This window comes from Xiphias gladius, chromosome 21, assembly GCF_016859285.1.
Source record: "Xiphias gladius isolate SHS-SW01 ecotype Sanya breed wild chromosome 21, ASM1685928v1, whole genome shotgun sequence".
NCBI classification, from domain to species: Eukaryota; Metazoa; Chordata; class Actinopteri; order Istiophoriformes; family Xiphiidae; genus Xiphias; species Xiphias gladius.
The window spans coordinates 7750496-7775537 of NC_053420.1; the positions used below are offsets into that span (position 1 = coordinate 7750496).

At 37.8% G+C, this 25042-nt stretch overlaps 1 protein-coding gene across 3 annotated transcripts in view; it reads right to left on the minus strand.

Moving 5' to 3' along the window:
- The window catches only part of ephb2b (eph receptor B2b), a 117685-nt gene extending 114777 nt beyond the window's left edge, over positions 1-2908 (minus strand). For all 3 annotated transcript variants that reach the window (XM_040115513.1, XM_040115512.1, XM_040115514.1), the window contains exon 1: positions 2763-2908. In XM_040115513.1, the coding sequence (XP_039971447.1) occupies positions 2763-2814 (52 nt within the window). In that variant the 5' untranslated portion in view covers positions 2815-2908. The remainder of the gene's footprint in view (positions 1-2762) is intronic.
- Between the last annotated feature and the right edge of the window lie 22134 nt (positions 2909-25042).

A 25042-nucleotide genomic window follows, 5' to 3' on the forward strand; every position in this document is an offset into this window, starting at 1 on the left:
CCTTTCATATGTTTACCCTCCAGAAAACAGATCCAGAAACTTTCAGGAATGTGGGAGTTATGAATTCATGAATACCCCACACAGTTTATATACTACATTTCTTTTGTCACAGTATATATAGACCTTCGGCAATCAACGAATAATTCAATTCAACGGTACAGAATTACTTAGTACACATTTACTAAATAATATTTTTCCCAGTAAGAAACAGAACTATGCGGAGATGTCGGTCTCTATTAAACAAAAATAACAATAGAAGAAATGTAGTGTTTCGGCACTAGACGTGTCAAAACGATACATTGAAGGGTTCTTTTCTGTTGCATGCTGGGATATGGTTTTTTTTTCGGTTTTTTTTTTATTACAGCTGCAGTGACCTCTTTTTCAACCCTTTCATTTCATACGTAAGCCATCCTTGCAATTTCATTGGACAGTCGACTAGGCTGATTCACAGGATAAAATGGAGGGGGGCTATATTGAGTTGGCGACGGGACTAGGCGGTTTCCGAATCAAAACGTAAAGCAGCACAGGCCCAAAAACTAGTGCAACATGTACCATTCCATGTACCATTTTTCTAGCGAACGCTATATATCAACAGCACCTTTTTTCGTCAAGCAATAGGTGTATACACTAAAATTATTATTTGAGGAGCTGTGCCGAGTGGTATTTGAGGCACTGCATGCTCTCAGCTTACAGCTAGGTTTCACAGTATATTTTACATGAAGACAAACTGTAACCATGGACATGTTTGCATTTTAGAGAGAAAGAGAAAACAAGGGGAAGTGGAATAATGTGTAGTGTGAATCTGTTGTTATTTTTGGCATTTTTCACATCCTGTGGTTCCATTGCTCTTGGACAGAGCGGCAAGGATAAAATCAAAAAATAAATAATCATTATAAAAGCAATCATGATTTCAGTAATTATAAGAAAACAAATCCTATTGGATATTATGTAAATATATATGGGATGATGATATGCAGTATTACATATTTTTTACAGAATATATTTTACGTAAATCAAGTAAGTGTATATTAATATTAAATATATTATTCACCAGACTAAGATGCAGGGCATGACGGTATAATGTATGCAGTTTTAATATACACCTAATTTATTTTATTATGTTTGCAAATTGTCTGAATTGCAAAAAAATCTGAAAATACATTCTAATATATCAAAATAAAAAATACAATTTATGAATTGTATGAAATACATATTATGAATGGTTCAATATATTTGTATGGTGTGTTTTTACTGGTAGGACTGGATTGCACATATAACTTCCCATAATAATAATGTTGTCCTGGAACGGTGTTTAGCAATCTTCCCTTAAAAATAAAAATGAAGAAGCTATGACATAAATTTTAAAGCTATGACGCAAATTTTAAAGCTGCCATGGTTGATGTAACGTAGGCATTGAACACCACTCTTTTTACATCTTGGATATGTTACTACATTGAAATCACAAACAGGAACAGTCAGTAGTACTCTGCATAAGTACGCTTGATATTTGTCAGTGTCTGTGCCGGCTCTACATTGACTTCACAGGTCCTTCAACATTTCTATACAAATTTGGGATGTTATTATACACGTAGGCTACAATTGATTTTACTTTAAACAAGCAACTAAGTATCTATTCTTGTGTTTCTTTTTGCTGTTGTTGTTTCATCCAGTGGTTACATTTGGTTGAGTTTTTCCATAGTTTCTCAGCTCCATCTGCAATTATGAGGTTTAGTAAAACTGCCCAGAGGAAGAAAACACTTTTGTTTTCTGACAGCGTCCTCAAAATAGCCTGAATAAATGTACGACTGGGCTGACAATTTCCATTCTTCAATGTGGCAAATGTCTCCTGTCCTATCACAGCGAAAACTGAGTCCAGCTACACAATATCACTTACAAATTATACCATAAAGTACAGACTTATGGCCTCTAAATTAAAAAAGGGACGATGAAAAATTGCTTTTATAATTTCCAGAATAACTTTTAGAAGATTTTAAAAGCTAAATATCACGATAATATAGTCCCTATGAGTACCAGAGATCTCACTGATTAGAAAGCTGTAACAACAAGTATGGTGGGACCAATGTACCGTTACTTTTCAGTACTCCAGATACATTACTGTAAATACATATTATAGAGATTAGTTTCACCGTTCAACCTGTTTCATTGTGCGTTGAGCCACGCTGCCTGCTGCCCATTACTGCTTAACCAAGCTTTGCATCCTTACGACCGCATAACGACCAGACACCGCCTTCTTTAAGTTAAACTACAGGGTGATCAGTATGTAGGCTATATTTGCATTTAGCCTCTGAAAAGGTTCGAGAAAAACGTCCACGTTTAGGTTTCACGTCTTTAATCACCAGCTGTTTGACAACTGTGACACACCTCCGCACCGGATGAGACCTACCTGACCGAGATGTAACGTCTTTCTAAGCTGCTGTAGCTAGCCGTGTGATACAAAAGCCCCTTAATTTAATCCGCTATTAACAGCATCCGTTTACCTGCGGGGATGCGGGAGCATGTTTTTGTGTCCCACCATCATCCGTCGCCTGCTGTTTTCAGCTGACTCTGTGGTACATTTAAGCACCGCTAACGCCATGGTCTAACACACGGACAGATGTTAAAGGAGCAGGAAACTGATTTATTTTCCGTTTTAGCTTTTATTTAAAACGCCAAAAACGTCCATTCACGCGCTTTTGTCTCAAACTCGAAGCCGGCAAAGAGGATGCGGCTTTAACCGTTTGGGGATGAAAACATTAGCTTACCTTCAACAGCTATCACGGCCGGTATGGTCCATAATATCCATAGAATATCCATTATTGGTCACTTACGGGGCCCAGACATTCAAATAAAATACGTTCCGAAAGCCATTGACAGCTAAGGCAGAGAAGGGACAGGCGGTCCTTCACCTCCAACAGAGCGATCCCAGATAGGGGAGAAAACGAACTCAAATCTGAACCAAGTTTGGGCGAAACCAAAAAACCACAGACAGAGGGGAGAGCCGCGCACCGCGGAAGCGCAGCTACGCATTTTAACGCTACATTAATCCACTCGGTCTCCCATAGAACAGAAATAGCAACTTTATGGATGTAATAAATTATAGAAGGGTTAAGATACTGGAGTTATCGACGCAGCCGCGTTTCTAGAGGAATCTTCTTCCCCTTCAAAGCCACTTCAATTTACCCCGCTGTCAATCATCGAGAGGACCGTCCGCACTGCCTTACCTAGCGATAATTATGTGTTTTGGGACCATGTGGGGCATTTATAAAAGATGGAGCAACTTATTCTCGCTGCCAAACCGCGCGAAATGGAAAGATTGGTAATTCTGTTGTAAGACAACGCTCAAGCGCGTCTGTGGGGTTCACCGTGAAGCTCCCCGTGGGCCATTAAGGGGCTTTTGGCGCTGTAACAGGTGACGAACACGGGAGAACAATCCAAGTAAGTTTAACATTTCCTTTTCCCTTTCTGCCCTCAATATTTTTCGTTTGAATGGTTACCACTTTACAGTTTTCCACTAACCTTTCCACCAGTCCGTGTCTGCTTACTGTTTGTTTGTTTTTTTCCCTCCAAAATTGATGCGTAACTTTAAAAAAAGGGAAAAAAAAAAAAAAAGATCATATTTTTTTATTTTAATTATAAACTCATATAAAATACTAATATTGTTAGTTTTCTGTATGCTGTTCATAGTCAATTATTGATTGATTAATTCAGTATCTTATTAATTTACACTTGATATCGTCTACAGTTTTTTGCCTGTAGCATACGTAATATGAATTAAGACTTAATTTATATAGTCGTGTAGTATTCAAAAAACATTAATTCCATCGCTCACACCAGCAACGGCATATATATATACAAGTCTGCTGTTACATATTGAAATATGTCATGTGTAAATCAGAATAAAACCTTTTCCTTTTCTGTCAGCTGTGTGTATTTAAACAGACGCCTAGACTCAATGGTTTGAAAAAACATTTACATAAAACAACAATATATTAAAAAAAAAAAAAATCAAATTCTATATTTGATTGATTTTATGGTTTTTATACATAAATCATTACTTTTCCCTTTTTTCCAAAAGTTTCACAACCAATCTGTTTTAGAGCTTGAACTAAAGAGAGGGGCAGGAAACTGTAGTCTGTGTTTCCCTCAGCTTTCCAAAGACTGCAGGCCATTATGACAAACTATGGGAACTGGTCATGGTTATGGGGCTCTACTCCAGCTGTTAAATAATGCAGTCTAATGTAAAAAGTCTGAAAAATATGCGAAGTAGTTTCAAGTCATTATGATTGATTATTATAGTCTGCATAGTCGCTGAGTTTACATCCAGCCGTTTCCAAACAATCAGTGAGTGGTTTCAAAAGAGCTATTAGGTCAACTGAATGCCTAAAGGTTCATATATGAGGGGGATGTCCTTTAATAACATGAAAATGAACTGAAATCTAATAGTGAGGGGTTAATCAATAAGTATTGGCATCACTGATTCTCCTTTGCGCGTTAAACAATGCACACATTTGCATATGTAAGACTGCTCCCTGACAAGGTCATATTAATTTGATCAGTAGAGCAGGAGGTACTTTAGAAATCTATTCAGATATTCGAATTATTCAAATTGTTGGAAGGCAGAGGGTAGATCTAAACAGCGGTTATTTTCCAATCAGAGAGCCAGAGAACCAAAACCAAACTGGGATTTAACTTCCTCCAGAATGCAAAGCTTTCCTTCCTGTGCATGAGTCATCATACAGCCATAATCAGTTGATGTGATGTTGGCTCAGAGTTCTTCAGAACCTCGAAACCTGTCGCAATGAATCCTCCAACATTATTAAAACTGAGATGTGTTTGCAGTAAGGTGTTTTAGGTCGGCGCCATGGAGTCTGGCAGCAACATTATTGGCAATCATTTTCAGACAATCAATAAAAAGGCGATTCGTAAAATAAATATGCATATTAATAATCATAACACATTCACAACTTTTATGAGTTTTCTGCTGTTTTAATTGGATTACTCTCTTCCTCAGCAAGTCCAAGTTGACATTGTTATTTGGCATAAAACCACATCTGAATTTACTGTGCATCTTGCAGGCCATCGCCATATTTCCGAAATTTCCTTCGAGTAGTATAAAACCTATATTCTGTGCCAGAAGCTGGTTGTAAAATTCCATTATCTTTATACATGTTGGGTAAAGAATAAAACACAGAGTGGTTTTTATATGCCATGATATAGGCACAGAGACAGATGCCATAGGGATACACTGAAACAGCTGCAGAAATTACAGATATGCCAAAACATCACTCCTTTGTTCCTGAAACAAAGGGATTACATACATGGAAAGATACTCAGAGAGAAAGCCTGATAAAAAAAATTTCCAACAAAAATGTCAAATTGGATTTTTGAAGGACAGAGTAAAAAAAAAAAAAAAAAGCTGTCTTCCAGATGTGCACAACAGGATTTACAGTACACAAGGAACAAGTAAACATGCATGGGGAAGAATGCCTCATGGATATGAAGTATGGAGTCACTAAAGCTGGCTAGGAAACGAGAATTTAGAATAAATTATTTGTCATCAAACGTGTCTTTCTTATTACGCGCTGCTATGCAGCAGGACTCTCGTGGGTTAAATGAGCCAGGCAGATTTATTTGCCTCCGCTGAGTTTGACTGTATTGATTCCAGGTCACTTGACTGGCTGACTTCAGATCATGTTCAGGTGGCTACAACACAGATGGAACAAAATGGCAAGGCACTGAGAGAGCTGCTTTAGCTTACCATAATGAGTTCCATACAAGATCAATATTGACCTGAGCCAGAGGAGAAGTGAAAGATGTTGAAGAAATGATATTAATACCGTCTAATATTGCCCACAGAGATTTTTCTGTCATGCTGTTATAATGACTGCATAGTAATGAAATATATGTAATGCGTAGCAGAGCTGTCTGAATGTGGCATAAATCCTCTCATGTTCTTCTGCGACTCTGTGATCCAACAAAAACAAAACATACAGGGCTGTGCCTATAGCGTTCTGTAACAGAGCAGAATCAAAAAAAGCGCAGTGTTAAAGTAACACTGGCTGCAGCAGTCTATATCAAACACAAAGCACAGCTCATAATATGTGCCACAAATTTCTTCCTAATAATGAACACAAGGCGCACCAAGGACAAATTAATTTTAGCTCAGACATGCTTGAAAAGTTGCAACATGCAGCTCAGTAGTATATTGACATTATATTGACCAGCTGCATGCTGAGAAACAAATGCAGAGCTACTTGTTCGTCTGAAATTATTCAGCACGTTTGCATCTTTAAAATTGCCATATTGTCATTTTTCTTTTTTTTATCCAAATGAATCATAATTATATTTTTACGGAATACGTCAGCATAAATGTGAAATAGAGAAATAGTTTCAATAGAATTTACAGCATTAATTCAACACCATAACCATAATCAATGTCCCCTTATATAAACATATATGTTTTTATTCAGATGATAAATTTACTACAAATTCGTCACAAAATAGATGCCTTTTATTTTTGATATAATCGGGCGCGTAAACTATTAGGATATTTGCTGCAACGATGTATTAACTTTTTAAATATTTTAGATATTTACATTTAGATATTTACATTTTTAATATTCATAATTAAACATACTGCTAATATGATCTGATAACATTTCATGTAGCTCATCAACACTGCACTTCAGAATGCTCAGTCATAGCAGCCTTTGTATGACATTAATTTTATTATTATTATTATTATTATCGCATTTAAGTTCAAAATCTTTTAGTTTCTCTCATATGTGTTTCTTTTATAAATGTCTGAAACTTGCAGCCAAAAGACAATTCCTAGTATTTTAGCAATGTCTACATTTTTGTGTTTTGGCAATGTTTAATTCTGATTTATCGGAAATAACTTTTTAAATAAATATTGAGTCCATTTTTTTTTTTTTTTTAAAGGATACGTATGAAAACATATGAATACTGTACAAACTATATATTGATGTTGAATACCAATGTCATCAATATCAGTAAGAATATTTATATTAGTGCGAATATGGATAGAGATGGATATGAAGCCGCTTAGACCTAGACACACAGCATTCAGGGATTTGTTATTTGAAGTCTATAATACGTCAAACATGGTCAAAGCAAATCCTCAGTGCAGAATTTTGAAAAAATAGATTGAAATGTATCTTATTTTGAAAAAAAAAAATCACAATGTAGCAAAATCAATGACACAGTACCATCAGTAAAAGGAAAGGAGACATGAAGTACTGTAAGTGTTTTGGTCAGTATCAGAGGTGTATTTCCTTTCCAACGCCGCGTAATGTGTCATTGCATCAACACTGCCACCCAGAGTTTAAAAGATGAACATTCACGGTCATCCTATCATTGAAGACACTGAAATTCTTCTGCAGGAATTGTTCAGAGCAATCCTTTGCCTGAGTTTAGCTCAAGGTCACTTGTTTTTATTAAAACTTAATTACAAGTGCAGCTGTGTTTTATTACATGCCAGGCGACATTAGAGTGGTATTTTGGGAATTGAAAATGATCACCTAGAAATGAGATATGGCATTTAAATTTAAAAAAAATGGTTGAATGCTTTGAAAACAAAGATAAGACTTTTTTTTTTTAACTAAAAAATTAGAAACACATTTTACTGAATAATTATAAATAAATTCTGAATAACCTTTGGTATAAAAAGAGTATTTCTGTATTTCTTATTTTTATTTATTTTATAAGGAGCTGATTACTTACACAGAGAAGTAATAAGCTTTGGGGCGACTTATCATTACTTTACATAAAGGAAACAAAAAGTAACTGATGATCGGAGAATAAGTTCAACATACGATAATGTTATTGTATGTTGTCATTTGTTTCGTTTTTTTTTACATCACAGTTAAATTAATATTAATTATTTAATTGTGGTGTCATGTTATAAATAAAAAAAGTATTATTATCATTATCATTCCATTATTATCTAGAGATATTTACCTAAATGGATTTCATCTTTAAATTAAGACAAAATTATTGACCCCAGCCCAACAATGAGCACCTTTGTCTTTAAAGACACTCTATTATTTGTCAAGAAGGATGAAACTAAGTTGATGAGGGTGAGAATGAGTTCCTGCAGTTCATAAACTATCACTTATCCGCAGGAATATTTAGCTTGAACTCAAGGCCATTGAAAACGGCCACTCTGGGCTGGAATCGATTTCACCTTGAGCCTTAAAGGGCTTACGGTGAAGTATTGCATCCAGGCGGCATCGGCAGCTGGATAAAGAGCGAGGAAATAAAACGACCTGCTCTCCATAAAAGTTGGTGTGTGATCCCTGACCCTGTGCTGAGGGAGAGCTATGGACTCCTCTCATCTAGAGAGACCTTTTGCACGTGGATTAACCTCAGCTGAGACCACATTTTCACAGGCAGGCAGAGGAGCGTCGGCTGATTGAACTCTGACAAGCAGGGGTCCCAAACCTAACTTGAATAATCCAGGTTTTTAAAAGTTTTATTTATTTATCCTACCAGACAGGTCAAACCTTGTCACTACCTACCTTTTCTTTTTTTTTTTTTTAAATTAAATGAAACTGCCAAAGAGGACATGAAGACATTCTAAGTTGTTTTGAAAAGCAAATATTTATTCTGTAGAGCTGGAAAAAAAAAAAAAAAAAGATGGGCTCCCTGCTTATCTTTCATGAATAGTCTGTCCCACCCCACCACACTCCAACCAGCCACCACCAATTTCCCAGCGTATTGGTTTACTCCTGCCAAAAATTTTATTCAATCCCACTAATTTGCTCCAGCTTTAATTAAATAGACCAAAAGCCTTGGCAGGATTTCATTTACTTTCTTGTTAAGTGAACTTTACAGACACTGTAGAACTTTCACTAGTATACTGCTGAGACCTGAAAGGAGACGATTGCACTGAAGGCCTTTCCGTTTCACTTCTTTAGAATTAATTCGTACAGTTTTTCGCAAACTAAATTGGGTTTTCCCGGATAATTTGGTCAAGGTAAAGACCGGAATCAGTGTCGTCGTCGGTTTATGGTGGGTCACCGGCTTTCATGATAGTTAAAAAGAAATGTGTTTGAATGGTGTATGCCTGTCGGAGGGCACAGAACACTTTTTATCATCGTAATAAATCCAAGCACTATTGCCATAAAACACTGGCCCAGTAAAAAGTGATTCAGCTGACAGTCATGACGAAATGAATGCCTTGATAAAATGGCAGTCATCAATCATGGCTTTGGTTTTGGATGCTAACATCCCCTCTAAGCTCTTTACTAATTGATATGAAACGTTCGCATAAATCAGCGGCCATGTGTCGCAGCTGCGTGCTGTTGTCGCTGTGGTTTGCGTTTCAAACCACAGATAAATTTTCCGTAACACATCCTGAGCAGTAGCCTGTATGTGTTGCAGTCATTCTTATACAATGTGGAGAGTTTTTTTTTGTTATAATAGAAATAGACTTGAATACGGCTGTGAAATGTTCAAACTGATTCCCTTTCATAAAAGTTCACTTATATCTTCACTGCAGGGAACTTGCATTGCTCTTGGGAGCAGGTTCAAACAGTATTTGAAATAATTCTCTGCAGTTTTCCACTGCAGAAGGAGCTTTAGACTCACACAGATCCTAAGCGGCTAGATAAACGGCTTTCTCTTAGGGAGGAAATGTGAACTATTTAATTGGGTCCAGAGCAATGCTCCTGTAACACGGTGGTCTAAGGACATTTGTGGAGTTTCAACAAAAGAAAAAGGTCATTGCCAAAATAAAAGATAATGAGAACATTTTTGTTGAAGAATGGCAGCCTTATAAATCTTCATGCTGCTCTTATACAAGGAAAATCGTGAGCGGATTCACTTGTACGCCACAGTATATTTCCATTTACTAATTTTGCAGACGTTTTTATCCAAACGACTATGTCCTGTAGTACGAGATTTTTACTCTTAGTGTTACGTCTTTCACCGTGCAAGGAAGAGAGCAATCAGCTAATTTTATTTTTATGAATTAAATTGGAGTATTGGTAAAACAAAAGAAGACATCTGAAAACACTTCCTTGGGCTCTGCGTACTCATGACGGGAATGAAGTTAAACAATACAATTAGTTGATTTATTGAGAAAATGGCCATTAGTTGCAGTCCTGGTCAGTAATTGTTGTCTTGTTAAATATATCTCATCTCATGTGGGTGGTATAATTTAGCAATACAAATAGCCTAAATATTTGGCCCCTACCGTCTAATACATAAAAAGCCAAACTTATCGCTAGTAAATAAAATTTAGACTAAATACAAGGAATTTTGCATCAATTTTGAATGTTGTAAATAAATCGCATGACACCAAAGTTTAACCCCAGCCTGTTTAAATTTTTTTTTTTTACTTTTTACTCTTAAGAAAACCCAGAATACTGCTCGTGGTTCTCCTCCTCATCTATTTTCCGCTCTCTCCATCTAGACTGTCGGCCCTCACAGAGCAACAGATGGAGGTGCACAACAGGATATTACCACTAAGAGGATTCCTCTTTCTTCGCCTGTCACTGTGGACTTTTTTTTTGTGGACACAGACTCTTTCATCGTGACCCAGCTCGACTGGCTTACTGGAACTGGTGTAGCGTTCTCGGTTAAGCCCTCTGAAACCCGCCACTGCCCATGTTGACCTGCTTGGCAAACAGAAATCCCTGGTCAAATCTGCTGTGAATAACATTACAATAAGTAACCAGGTGGGATTAGAAAGTCCTCAGAGCGTCTTGAGTCTCTGACCTTTCATTCAGAACTCTGAGGTATGTGCCAGCTCCCTGTGTGTGAATGGCCCAGTGTCAGGTTTACTCACCTGGAGTACTACAGTAACAACCTTAGGAGAGGTGTTGCGTGCTTCCCATCGGCAGGTAGCTGTTAGGATTTTATTTGCAGGGAATAAATGATGATGAACTGGCGTTGTAGAACGACAGTGTACGTTTTCTAATCACAAATTCAGTCGCGTACAAAGCATTGAGTGAAATAAGTGCAGATCTGATCGGCGCCAGTTTATTCTGTTAGCACTGTCAGCATTACAACATATTTCGCATTTTTCTGTTCTCCGTGACACTTTTTCCAGTGTCTCATCCGGAGGCGAGAGGTGTTACCCAGTCACAGATACGAGCTACACTTCTTTTCATAACACACCACTTACCGAGATGACGGAGATGTTACAATCAGCTGATTACAGTCTAAATAACACCGCAACAAACTAGATGAATCGGTTTGAGAGACAGATAGTTAGAGATAATGCACCTGTAATCTAATGATTCTGAAAATGCATTTATTGAGGAAGAATCGGATTGTGTGTGGTAATGAGCGCTTTAGTAGTTGCAGGGGTTATTAATAAAAATGTAAGATTTGATGAGGTTGTAACAACCACTAGTGAGTAGTTTAGGACTGTTTTGAGCCGCACTGTGTTGCATAGGTCACTTTATTCAAAACTCCTGGTTCGTTTAGTTTGTTTTCTCAAGAGTTTGAGTTTTTCTAACCATAAAACTTTTACTAGCTTTAGCTCATTTTTTATGTGTCGGAGCTCTTGATGATGTTCTTTATATAGGTACTGTTGACTCAGTTGTACAGGACGTGCATTATTATACTGCGAACATCCTCGGACCGTGGTAATACGAGATTGCATTGAAAGAAAAAGAGGTCCAGGGCGGCAGCTTGATTCCCTCTATAAACTTTATTGTGCCAACACATTTAAGAGAACTGCCTCCTTCCCCGGGGCACAAAGCATGCTGAACTTTCTACTCTCTGTTTCCACGCAGAGGCTGAAAGAGGAGCCGTTTCTCCCCCGAGTTTGGTTCATTCATGCTTTGTGTACAAGGAGATCGTTCTCGAAAAAATACTCCTGCACCGCATAATGAATTTTATTGAAAGACTCAAGTTGCCGTCCTTCATGCTTGTTACTTTCTATGCAATCTTTCAGACGGTGTTTTGCGCACTGTAACTGCATTGTGGTGGTAGTCTGTTAAACGTTTCTATGATTCGGGCACCTTGCAGATTGGTTTGTACAGCAGTATAGTTTTTTTTGCACTATTAAATGGCACATTGTTTTACTGACGGCTGATCCATAAAACCATATTGTTCACTTCACAAAGCGTACAATTGTGGCAATTCAGATTATCAAATGAGTTAGAGTGATTTGCTATTTAGATTGTGAATTGTATGAGTTATAGTTTAGACTCTCTGATACTGTAGCATTAGTATATTACTTATCCGTATGTCTTTATATCAGTATTTTTCAAGCCATATTATGGACGGGATTTTATACAAGAACCGGCCAGTAAACGTATAATCTAATGTAAAGGTATTTCACTCGTGCACATTTCAATAAAGATCTAATAATAATCCTGCAGTCACTCACTGAGTCCATGGGATCTAAATGTAGTGTAGATAGTTTCACTGTCAGAAAGCATAAAAATGGTTCATTTAACTTGGTTGCTGCTTTGAGGGATATTACCTCTTTATTGTATTTCGTTTGTATTTAACCTCAAACCTGAGAGAAAGGAGGGAGAGGAAATGGAGATCTCCAGGGGGATTCAATTATATTTTCCCTCGTGTTCACTGCAATATACTGACTTTGCAACAAGATCTCTTTCTACTCTCAGAGTGTTTTTTCAGATTTTATCTCAAAGGACATATGAAAAGAAGTTATTTTTCTTAAAGACCCTTTATCTGACCTCTATATTTCTTATCCTGTGATCATCTCAAAATTTTTCCCCAATGAACGATATGACAGGCTTAAAAGTACTTTCCTGTAGCCTGTGGTAGAAGCTTCTTAATGCTTGCATAAAATCATCCCATTTAACTAAAGGCCACACTCAGAACAACTGTTCCTTGTTTTTTAAGGTTTGCCTGGTACAACTTAAAATTCAGAGATGAACATTTTCCCTGCAAATCACAGATCATGTTGAATTCACTCATGACGGTTCAGTATGAACAGACATGGTAACTTTCCAAGGCCAATAGCTTGTGGCTAGGATTTTTCTCTGCGGGCTTGCAAGCACAAATCTGTCACCACTGGCCAGTATTTGTCTGGCGGCCTAGAGAATCTTCAGATGACATTCGGCTGAGATGACTTGCCAAAAAGAGTAAAGAATGGCATCTGGTTCTAATGTACTTAGCGTGAAAAGATAAAGGTAACATGCAAGTTAAATATGTGTTGTACTCCTAATACTATAAGAAATGTAACCTTTTCATCTACATTTGATTTAACAAGCCATGTTTTGTTTAGGAGTAACTGAGCACAAAGCGTGATGCGTGTTAATGTGTGTATACCGATTTATTGGTGTGTTTGCAGAGTGTTGTCCTGTGTGTTTGTGGCGATGCACGTATGTGTCAGCGTGCATGCAAGTGTCCAAATGCCACTGCATGCAAATGTCTGTGTGTCTGGAGAGGAAACAGAGGGAGCTAGAACTGCACAGAAGAGAGTGAGGAAATAGAGCAGAAGAATATGGGCCTGACGTAAAGAAATCCTGGATAATTCTGCCTTAAGATGTGTGAGGGCTGCAAAGAGCAGAGCGGAGCATCCAGAGGTCGTTCCCATGGCAACCTTTGCCCAGGGAGATCGCTGACCCCCCCGCCCTACAGTACAAGCGGAGCACAGATTGTAGGTCACATATGGCACCAGCGATCCAATCAGGCCTAATCTGGCTTGACTTGTGGGTCATAAATTATATGGGAAAGCAGGTTTACACTGTGGCTTATCTCATCAGTGGGCTCAACTGTTCGATAATGGCCTTGTTTATGATAACTTGATGAACTGACCCATTAAATGCATATGTCAACAAATGTATGTTTTGTCCATGGCCGAGGAGCCAGAATAGCTCAGGAGCAAATGATATTCTGCTTGGCGTAAAGCCGCCGGCGCGACGAAGACCTATAGGTCGGAACGAATCATGTATGTGTTCCAATTACAAACATTACTCACCTCTAAATGTTAAATATTTCCTCCCTAACTGTTAATCTAAATTCTATAAATACATTGACAAATTTATAATTTCACTATGGTATACGCGACGGGCAACTTCTCCTGACTCACATTACAGTTTTAAAAAAAAAAAAAGAAATATTGACACAAATGTACCCTAATTTTTTCCCTAATTAATTACCCCAGAACTAGATTCCAGTAGTCAGGTAATTTAAAAAATACATCTATATGAAACTACAAAAATATAAAATGTTGTCTCAACAATTTTTAATTGTTGTGAGATTTTAGACTTTTTTTTCCTATTATAATTATTATTATTATTATTATTTAATGAATACAGTATTGTATTTTGTTAACACTGGCTATGCTACCTCATTGTTTGGGGTTCCAAAGATCCACCTGTTGTATGTGAATAAAAATAATAATAATAATAATATCATCATCATCATCATCATCATCATCATCATCATCATCATCATCATCATAACAACAAAAACAACAATATTAATGACAATAATAATAATAATTGAAATATCAACACATTTCTCCTTCAAGTATTTCACATATTGTTATTTTTAAACCCAAAATACAGTTTAGAAAAACAAAATACAGAAATAACCGTAAAGCTTTACCAAGGAAATATTTCATGTTTTTCATGTTACATGGTTGTTGCATATGCAAAGACATTTCTTTTGTTTGCCAAAAAATATTCATTGCCAAAAAAGAAATACACAGTATGGTATCCTACATGTATATTGTTGTTACTTATGTTTGGAGTCAGTTAGGCCACAGACAGGTCTAACTACTTGTTAAACCTCTTCTGAACAAGCTGTGATATTACAGAACAATAAAACATAACAAAAGAATATAGATCAGAATTATTTAGGATTTGGCAGGGTAGTGCTGAGTTCTGCAAAAAGTACTATTAACACCAAACAAACAGAGAGAGCATTATGAAATTCCATTGTTTTTAACTGTGCTTCACAGCTGGGGTCCTTAAGAACCCAAACAGAAGTATTGCCTAATTTTCTGTCACAGACTTTTAAACCTGTCATCAGATAAAAGTCATGTATGAGCAATTCTCATAAAATTAGGAAAAGTAATGAAGTATAAAGCTGGTAAAACAATTTAGTAGTACACCGATCAGCCACAACATTCAAACCAGTCCCGGGTTTCAATATTATGGCTGAATGGTGTGTGTATATATATAAACACACACACACAGCGGGATCCAAACGTCCCCTGAATTTGTATTGGGCACGTTTTCTTTCCACTAGTCTGAAAGAAGACAGGTTATGGAAGCAAAATAGCCCAAAATCTCAAAATTGACCCAATGTTTTTGCCTGCACTGTCTCGCCGGGGACTGGTTTTTAATGTTGGGGGCTGATCGATGTCTGTTTTATGAGCTGTTAAAGAGGACCCTGGGTCCCCAAGAGCCCCAACAGAACATTAAGGCTGAAGGATGCCCAAACGTAGCATACGTAGACTTTCTGTATTTTATCTGGCGATTCAGCGAAAAATCATTCGGATATTTTATAATGTACCTTTTTTTTTTTTTTTCTTGCCGAACATCTCTGTACAGAGATGTAAACTTGATAAATCCAACATCATGCAGAGTCATCAGTGCGAGACGTTCTGGGAATTACTCTACCCAGGATGTGAGATACAGAAGCCAGCGGCCATGGAGCAGAAACACAGTTATGATTTGAATGATTTATACGCCATGTTTCTGGAGTATTGGGACAGTGCGGAAAGCCAACCTTTATATGTGCCTTTGGTGAAGGGTTTCCAGATACACTTAGATACAGCAATGTGGGAGCTTAATACATACTTCCCTTTTCCGAGGTTCAGACAGCTGTTAAATCACATTTTAGGTCAAGTCATTTTCATGGTCTGTATCATCTAAATTCTTAACACTCACTTGTGAATTAATAAATCTTTGATTTGTACATGGAAGAACATTAATTTTCTGTAGCCAGAAGATTCTTTCACTTACGTGTGAGTCTCACAAGCACTCATGATTCAGCTTGGTGTGCACTAAAGACTGCTTGCACACTGATTAAAAAAAAAAAAAAAAAAACACTGAATCTAATCTGGATGTAATAAACACAAATGCTGGAGGAGATGTTAGTCTCTGGAAAAAGCTTCTCGGCGGAATATGAATATTTCATGCGTGAAATATTGCATGAATTTAGAGTAAAATACAGTATTGGTTGTTGAAGATAAGACTGACTTTGGTATCCAACATTCGCATGCATTTTTTTTTTTTTTTTTTTTTTTTTCACATTGTAGACAATTTTTTTTTACGTTATTTATTTTATTTTTTTATTTTTTTGCTGGTTTTTGTCAGGAGTTGAGGCTAAAAAAAAAAAGGGCAGGAGCCTGTGCAGGTGTTTAGGCTCAATCTGATAGAAAACAGCTCCCCATCTCTGACAGGCTCTCCTAGGTCCATCACTGCCCCGTGGTTGGCGATTTCATGAGTGAGCTGGTAATAATCATGGGTGACTGGATTCTCACCTTTTTGCTCAGATCCACTGTATTAGCGAAGGCGCATCTACACTTTTGAGGCCTTCAGTGGCCATATGGGAATGCTTGAGGTCTGAAGACAGAGGAATCTTTACATCTGCTTTTCATTGTTCTAGCTGCTTCTTATTTGCTCCCAAGTTGAGGAAATAACAGATTACATTAAGCGGAATTGCTGCAATTATTTAAAAAAATGTAACTGTGACTTATTTTTGCAGTACAAATTCAGTTTGCACATTGTTTTGATGATGTTTGTTGGATATCTTAGAATATATTGGAAGAGAATAAGCATGTAAATGGTGAGCCCATAGATGTAAATATAATTTCACGCATCTTGAAATAGTCAAGAAAAGTATTTGCAGTTGTTAATAAAATGATTCAGTGTCTGCAGTCTGGAATGAAACATTACTTCACTTGCATGATTATTTTTCATTCCAGGAGCAAACTATTTCAAAAAATATATTGCAGTAAAATTTAAGTCACTGAAGTAATACAGTTTTGGTATATTTTGAAAGTAATTCAACACACTGGGTGGATTATTAGTGTATTCAGCTCCTGTGGGAATTAAACCCATCATTTATTGCAGTGTTGGATGCCTGTATCCAAAGAGCTACATATAATTCATGAACAAAACTATGCACTGAAATAACTTCAACGCCACGTGTCCTCCTTTCTAGGGTCATTCTCTGTCATTCTTTCAGTTGAAACAACTAAAAAAGAAAGCAACTGAACTTTCTTACTATCTTTACCCTCAAAGTCTCCCAACATTCATTTGCACTTCAGCTCTTTTCATTTGGCTGATACACTAAAACTAATATAAATACATTTGAATAAATTACCACTCCGTAATTAGATGTACACACAGAAAATGGTATAATGGTTCCTTAAAAAAATGACAACACAAACATTTACTCAAAATAAATTAAACTATATTAATTTTCTTAATAATACTGTGTTTCAAAAACAGGGTAAACTAGGATTTTAGTATTCTCCGATGTAGACATTTTTTTGGCAATGATCTCTTCAAATATATAATATTTCTTAATGAACACAGTAAGTAATTTAAAGAAGTTTAAAATATTCAGCTCCAGTGGAATATCTGTGTTTGTTATCACTCACTCACTCACTCATCGCTCGCTCACCAAGTTGTTAACATTATATTGGAAATTTGTTTTAAATAGTATTCTTTAAATTGTAACTTTTATACATTTTCTAAAAATTTGATTTATCTTATTATTAACATTTACCATTTTGTTTTTCTGGCTTGCATGAAAGTCATTCGTCTGGGGCATACGATCATTGGCACGATGTGTAGATTAGACGTAACTAATTGTTTATTTTCGGAAAAATTTCTACTTTGAATTGAAGTCAAATACAGTTAAAAAACAGAACGATGTGGCATACCCAGGAGCCATCAGGTTCAGTAGTACCACGTCAGTCTGGAGAGTTTCTAACTCTCATGTTGCCCTTACGAACTCCACGGCTATATCTTTAAAATGTCTTCAAGGTTCAGCGAGCTTGATGGAACTTTCTGGTACAGTCAAGTGCACACAGCGTGAGTGATCAGGCTCTTTCTTGTTACTGAATCGTGCAATGTTCAACCTCTCAGACTGCTTGTTTTAGGAAAGGAGTCTTCCCCTGCCGAATTCAAGGAAGAGAGGTACGACAGGAGGGAGGACAAAAAGGTGACAAGAGCCGAACTCTGACGCTAATGCAATCTGAAATGGCCTGTAATGCCCCATTTCTAAATTGGAAAAATTGACCTTCCTCAGAGAGGTGACACAAGCCTGCACTTGGAGACGTTTCCTGGGCTAAGTGGAGGTTTTGGAGCAAGCTGCAGCAGAGCCTGGAGGCCAAGCAAATATTTTATGAGTAATTTAATATCTGGAACATGAGAGCGCGCTCCACTCAGGATGCTGGCCCAGATATAGACAGTGATCTGGGAAGAAAGAGGGAGAGAAAGGCGAAAGGGCAGACCAATAAGTAGTTAATGCTGTACATTAACTTTTCTCCAAGGCTGCTCAACGAACACATCACTACCGCCACCTTCAATCACTCTGTCCTTCGCCTGGGAAACCTTCTGCAAGCCCCCTACCGAAAGGGACCTTCAAAAAACTACTAACCAAAAGTTGGTCTCAAAATTATCCACATTTCATAAGCTAAAAGAAAGCAAAATTAGTTTGCATTCTGCACCACTACCTCTGTTGTTAAAAGCAGTACCTAACATCCACTATTCAGTGTTTGCTATAGCCAAGTCCACTATGTATGATTCACCAGCCATTTAATAGCTTTTAAAATTATTTTTAACAATTTCTTCCACCACAAGAAATTCATTTACAATCATAGCGACAAGGAAAAGCACCAAAGACACAGAGAACATGCCAAGTTTTCAGTATGGCTGTTCACTCGAGGGAAAAAAAAAAAAAAAAAAAACACACACTAACAATTTCCTTCTTGTGAGCATGAAGCAATTTTGCTTTGCCTTCCACTCATGGATGGATTAATATACGTGCTGGGTGAGCAACTTTCATTGCAGTGAATGGGCACCAGATTTTACGAACCGGATCCAGTATCCAGTTCATGAAATACCATACGTCCATGGTTCCACAAAACAGCACCGCTGGCGAGCTATTGGCACACCAGAACAGAGTTAGATAGCATCTGCGAGGGATTTTTCTGAGCCTAGGTTAGATGCCGTTTCACTGACAACTATGGCAAACAAAAGCACGTCTTCAAGCAGTTTCCTAGGCGACATTTTTCAGAGCAAAACTGACAGAGAGAGCTTCAGAGGCTGCGATGCTGGGAGCATTGACCATACAGGCCCTGTTCAAGGCAGACATTTTGATCTGAGATACCAGGAGAAGCACATGTGTGGCTAATTGCATTAATGATACCGTAGCTCTGTTCCACTCCTGGGACCGGCCCATCTAAATGGAATGCATTGTGTGGTTTTCCTGCTGAGATAAGTAACATGATCAGAACTGACCAAGGTCTGTAGAGGAGGATGCATACAGGCCATAGAGGCTCTACTTAACATGTAAGTACTCAAGTTTCTAACATATTCTGACACATTTAAAACCGAATACTGTATGTTATTTGTTGAATAGAAGGATAAAGTTCTATATAAGCTGCCAGCTTTGCCATGTAACTGTTGTGTTTCTAATAAATAGTACTTTCATTTGTAGCTGTAGCAACGCTCGTACAACAGAGCTGCAACGTTAGCATGACCACGCCCATGCCCAGATGGTTGTTAGGAGTCCAACCCGGGATGTCAGTCACAATTAAATTTCTTATGTGAAGGATGGGGAAAATAACAACAAACTCTTCAGATGGAAGACCCAAGGTGAAGTAAAGTGAAAAGAAAAAACACCCCAAAAAAAAATCACAAGCTGCGTGTCATCTCTCCTCACTTAGCGCAAACACATTTTGCATTTCACATTAATTCTTAAATGGTTTTTCATTTATTGTACCTGTAGGGTGTTCTTAAAGGCCCAGCAATACTTTTATGTAATAATACCCCAAGAAATGCTAAACTTAACAGGATTAGGTATTTTTCCCCTCTGGTACTTTAAGACTTTGCAAAAAACTGTTTACAGTATATTAATGTCAGCGTAAATTATTTCTGGGTAGTAAAGTTCAAATAGATTTCGCCCCTCCAGCCACTAACCTGGAAGTTTCACAGCATTGAATTTGCAAATGCTTTTGCAATGCCCAAAAATTCATTGAGCAATTTCTTTAAACATTTCAAGGAGACTAAGACCTCTCACATGCTTAGTTCATGTGATTTACCGTGTAAAAAACGAACAATGGTCATGACCTGAAGGCGGGAGGGGAGTGGCCGAGCCAACTCTGGTGGGTCTAGTGTCGTCGGGAAACACAGTGAAGGGTGGGGTAAGGTAAGTTTTGGAGGTTCACACTACGCCGATTACAGTTAAGTGGGATGAAAACCTGGGGCATCATCTGTTTCTGCTGGCACCCACAAACAAACTCATATATTATTGAAAGTAACAGAGCTCCCGGGACCCCGCAAGGGAACACGTCGATGTCTTGCCGAGAACGGAGATGTTTGTAATGGAATGGGCTGGTTGAATGTCTGTGTGTAACTCAGTATGAAGCTGTGATATAAATTAGAAAATATGGACTACAGATTTTATAAGTTACATATCTGGAACGAGTTATTTTGAGGAGTTATTTATAACAAAATGACTTATTAACAATATGAAGTTATTTTGAACTACAAAAGTTGAGCTCTTTGCTCTGAGGGCATTAAAACACAATGACATTTATAAAAACACATTACTTCAGAAAATTATAACATTTCACAAAACATGACATTTCAGATTATGGAAAAGGTGGGACCACACTTTCTTGGTGATTGGACAGAACCCACGTCCCTGGCGACAGTTCAAATTCATTTCCTGTTTCTACTGTATACTTCTCTCATTAGTGTCCTTGCACGAGGTCAAAGTTAAACTGAGTTTGAAGGATGGAAGAGGAGATTGAAATCATAAGGGAATATTTTAACAAAGGGCATTCATAGGGTGTAATTCTCGATATGCTTTCAACATATCATGGCATTACAGTGTCCCATGGAACCCTGACAGCACGCTTGAAAGAATTAGGACAGGACTGTGTAGCTGACCATTCCAGTTAACTTTAACACATGCCCAGAGCGTCATCAGTTGCCTGAGAGCAACACAACCAATCACGGCAGCGTAGCCTTTAGAGTGTCCCTCTGGCCTAACCAATCAAACACCAACCCACCACAACACATCCACTGAATAAACCCTGAAATGTCTTGGGTCCTGTCCAATCATGAACGCGATGTGTTGTCCCACCCTCTCCATACTCTGAAATGTCTTCTTAAATGTTGTTGTGTTTCGACCCTCAGGGCCACCGGCCTTGCTCAACAGTTGTCTTGATATTTTCTCCATTGTCTATATATTGTATTTTTAAAATCGTTTTTAACATTTCTTTGAAATGCAACATACATAGAGAGTACTGTGTGCTGTTGACTTTGTTACTTTGTTTAAGCACAATTCTCAAACAGACTGTACTTCAATTTTTTTATTTTTATTTTGATGGCGTGTGTTGTGTAAAATGAATGTACTTTTAAACAAAAGTTTCTTCGGTCAGGTTTTACCACTACCAAAATGAATCAGTGCATAATGTAAATATAATTGACAGTTTGTTCAAATCCGAAGAGCGACTGCCCAATCACAGTAAGTAGGCATGGCAGGCCTGTCAAGTTTCAGAATTCTCCACATGTCAAAGGGACTCTGACAGGAGGAATACTGAAGAATCTGGAGGTTGAAGTCTTTTTTTAGCCTTTACCAAACCCAATAAACAAGAGCAAAGGTTTAAGGGACAGATTAAATACACGCAGCGTGTAACTGTTCTAAGGTAGGCTGCAAATGTCAGCATGCCTGGCGAACTAGCTCGCTGCCTGCATGGGTAACCTAACGTTTTTTCCAAAGGCAGCGCCAGGTTCAGGCTCAGGTTTATTGTCATTTCCACACATACGCTCGACAAACATACAGGGAGATAAAATGCTGGCCCTTATTGACCTCTGTGCAACACTGAAGAGATATACAAACACTGCACAGTCTTGATCAAACTAATGAGCGCTCTTACATTAGCAACTCTAACTCCAACAACTTCGATGTAAACAGGGTCCATTGGAGTTTTTCCTCTTGTGGCAAACTTGACATGATAGTGGAATTTCGGCAAAACCATTTCATTTGTAAAATATGCTTCTCTGCTGCCATTAGACTCGTCCATGATTGCGATTGGTCATATGCTGCAAACACCGACCCCTTTCATGTGAACCGGCTCGGGAAAACCCGGGTTGACTAAGCGAGTTGATATCCACGACATGTGACCGCTTAGTGTGATTGCGGTTGTTAGGCTCAGCGTTATCAAGCCAGATAACGGAAAGATATCGTGGGTATGTTGAACTTGCTTAGTTGTGCAGGCCCCAGCTCTCACGGGTCGACTGCTACAATAACAACAGTGGGGAACTCCCTCAGCAAACAACATGGCAAGTGCTTCACGATTGTAAAATCCCCCGACGGAGAACACTCTTTGGATATGACCACAGCAATTGTGCACCTCTGCTTGTGGATATAAACGCATAGTCCACCACCACGAGTCCCACCGGACGATTATGATGATGAGTCGTTTCAGTAGCAAGTTAGCCCATCCAGAGCTAGAGTTAGAGAGCTTCTAACAGAAGGGGAGAGTTTATCACTCTAAATAACTACACAATTAATAGTATAGCTTAATTTCAATTGAACCAAGATTATTTGATTCCCAACAGGATTCCTGACTGTTGATGCTTTTACGCTCTTTTTCTATCACTGCAGCTCAGAATAACATGAGGAGACCCTGCGACGATAAATGGTTATAAAAACTAAACCCTCTGATGTCTTCTGATGTCATCCCTGCTTTTGTGGCAGAAACAGTCTTACATTACTCTAACATTTTTTTTTTTAAATCTGCATCACATTTTCATAATAGTTTGCTCATCATCAGACAATAGAGCAAAAAATACTCCTGTGCTCATTTAAAGTATATCCTTAGCATGACTTTAATCATTGGAAATGATTTCTAGTGTTTCTTTTCTATTCTAGTTATGTGATCATATTTTTTGAATTTCAACTTGTTTAATATCACTTTTGGATTTCACTTTAACCCCAATTACCTGCAGGTATCACCGTTTCTTCTCATATCATATTAAGTACTTTATTCATGGCTCTGACGGTGCTGCTGGTAATTAACAGCGAATTAACAACTTTCACATGAACTGAGCCAGTTGATATCCAGCTTGGTTGTACAGTTTTTCCAGGATGGCCAACGTAAGGCTCAATGAGGCCAGATATCGAAAAGAGATCCTCGCTTTGTTGAACTTGCCTCGCAGTGCAGGCCTCTGCTCGATGGCTGCGTCCAGAATGTTGCTGTGTTGGAGCGTTTCAATGAAAACAAAGCTGCAGAAGTTCTTCATTTCACTCTGGGTCGTCCATCGTCCTCGCTCTGCCCATCTCCAGAAGATCCTGGCGGCTGTAGCTGAGCTTCAGGGAAGTTTATACCCCAGCAACTCAAGCCAAACTTGCCTTTGATATAATGATATAGTTGCCAAACTCAACAGTTACTAATTCTGATATTCTTCTCCCTTATACAAGTTTAGTACGGTGTTTGAGAATATGAACATTGAAGCATAATTACATTTTTATTTTTAATACGGTACTCTAACACCAGGACTAACTATCTCTACCATGTAATACACAAACAGTGCTGCTCCTTATCGTGAGCTGGTGAGGATGCTAACATTTCACCTGGGACATGCGCAGTAGCTTCAGTTGTTGTCTTTTAGCTTTTACCAATTGTCGTGTATGCGGCAGTCATTTGTATTTAAGGCCCCTTTACAGGCATCTCGTGTTAAAACGAATCAGCTGGAAACATTATCAAGTCAGTTACCACAGAGTCTTCAGCCGACTTTTAGCATTAGCATTAGCATTATCATGACGCTGGGGCTTAGCGATAGTTGACCAGATTGTTGTGTAAAGCAGCATTTGTTAAATATTTTTGCCCTCGTTTTCTACCATAGATCATAGGTAGAAAACAAATTAGTTCTATACTTGGCATTACATGTAATTAAAGAAGAAGTTGTACAGGGTTGAATTTTAGTTCTAACCTTATTATCAATTCAGTTGGTTATCCTTTGTTGAAAACCGAAAACTGTCCATTTTGTAAAACAATATAGATAATATAATAAAAATATAATATAATTATTATATATATTAATAAACAAAAAATAATCTGATAATCAGGTTTTACGAAAAATGTGGCACAAATAAGAAATTAATTCGATTACAATCTGTTGAACAGTATTTGCTAGTGGTGATAACGGTCTTAATACTGACCAGCTCACTTTATGATACCCTCGAGTTTAACTTTTTAACAGTTTTCTTGAACAAGCCCTTGGTGACAATGTGATTTCCAAGATTACAGCTCTCCTTTCTTCACTAAGTGGCCCCCTCAGTCAGTGACTCCCAACAAATTATGTCTTTTTTCTTACTCAGGAGGATGGTGTGAAGTTGCTGACATTAAAATCGATCGCTGTCAACACGCTGCCAGTCCTGATACCACGAGGGACATTGTCAACTGTGGCTGCTGTGAGGACCGGCAGACGAGGACACACGTGTCTGGTGAAGCCGGAGAAGACGGAAGGTGAGGAAAGTGTAAGAGAATTTGCAGGCCTTCATGCACGTACCTGTCACTTCTCAGTCTCAGGTGCTTCCTGATGTGACTTCAGGGGAACAGTTGGTTTATGGGTTCCTAATTAAGAATATAGTGGTAGAAGTAATTACAAGTAAGAACTGAAATAGAATAATGATCCTTTGCCTTGGTAAAGCTGCTGTTGAAATTGAAGTTTTAACACATTTAAAATTACAATCTGATTAAGAGGTGTTAGAACTGCATAATAAAAGAATGATTGTATATTTATTATTATTAATTATTTTAAGGTAGCCAATTACGTAGGGAGAGAAAAAAAACATTTATTAGGATTAACTTTAGGACTGTAGC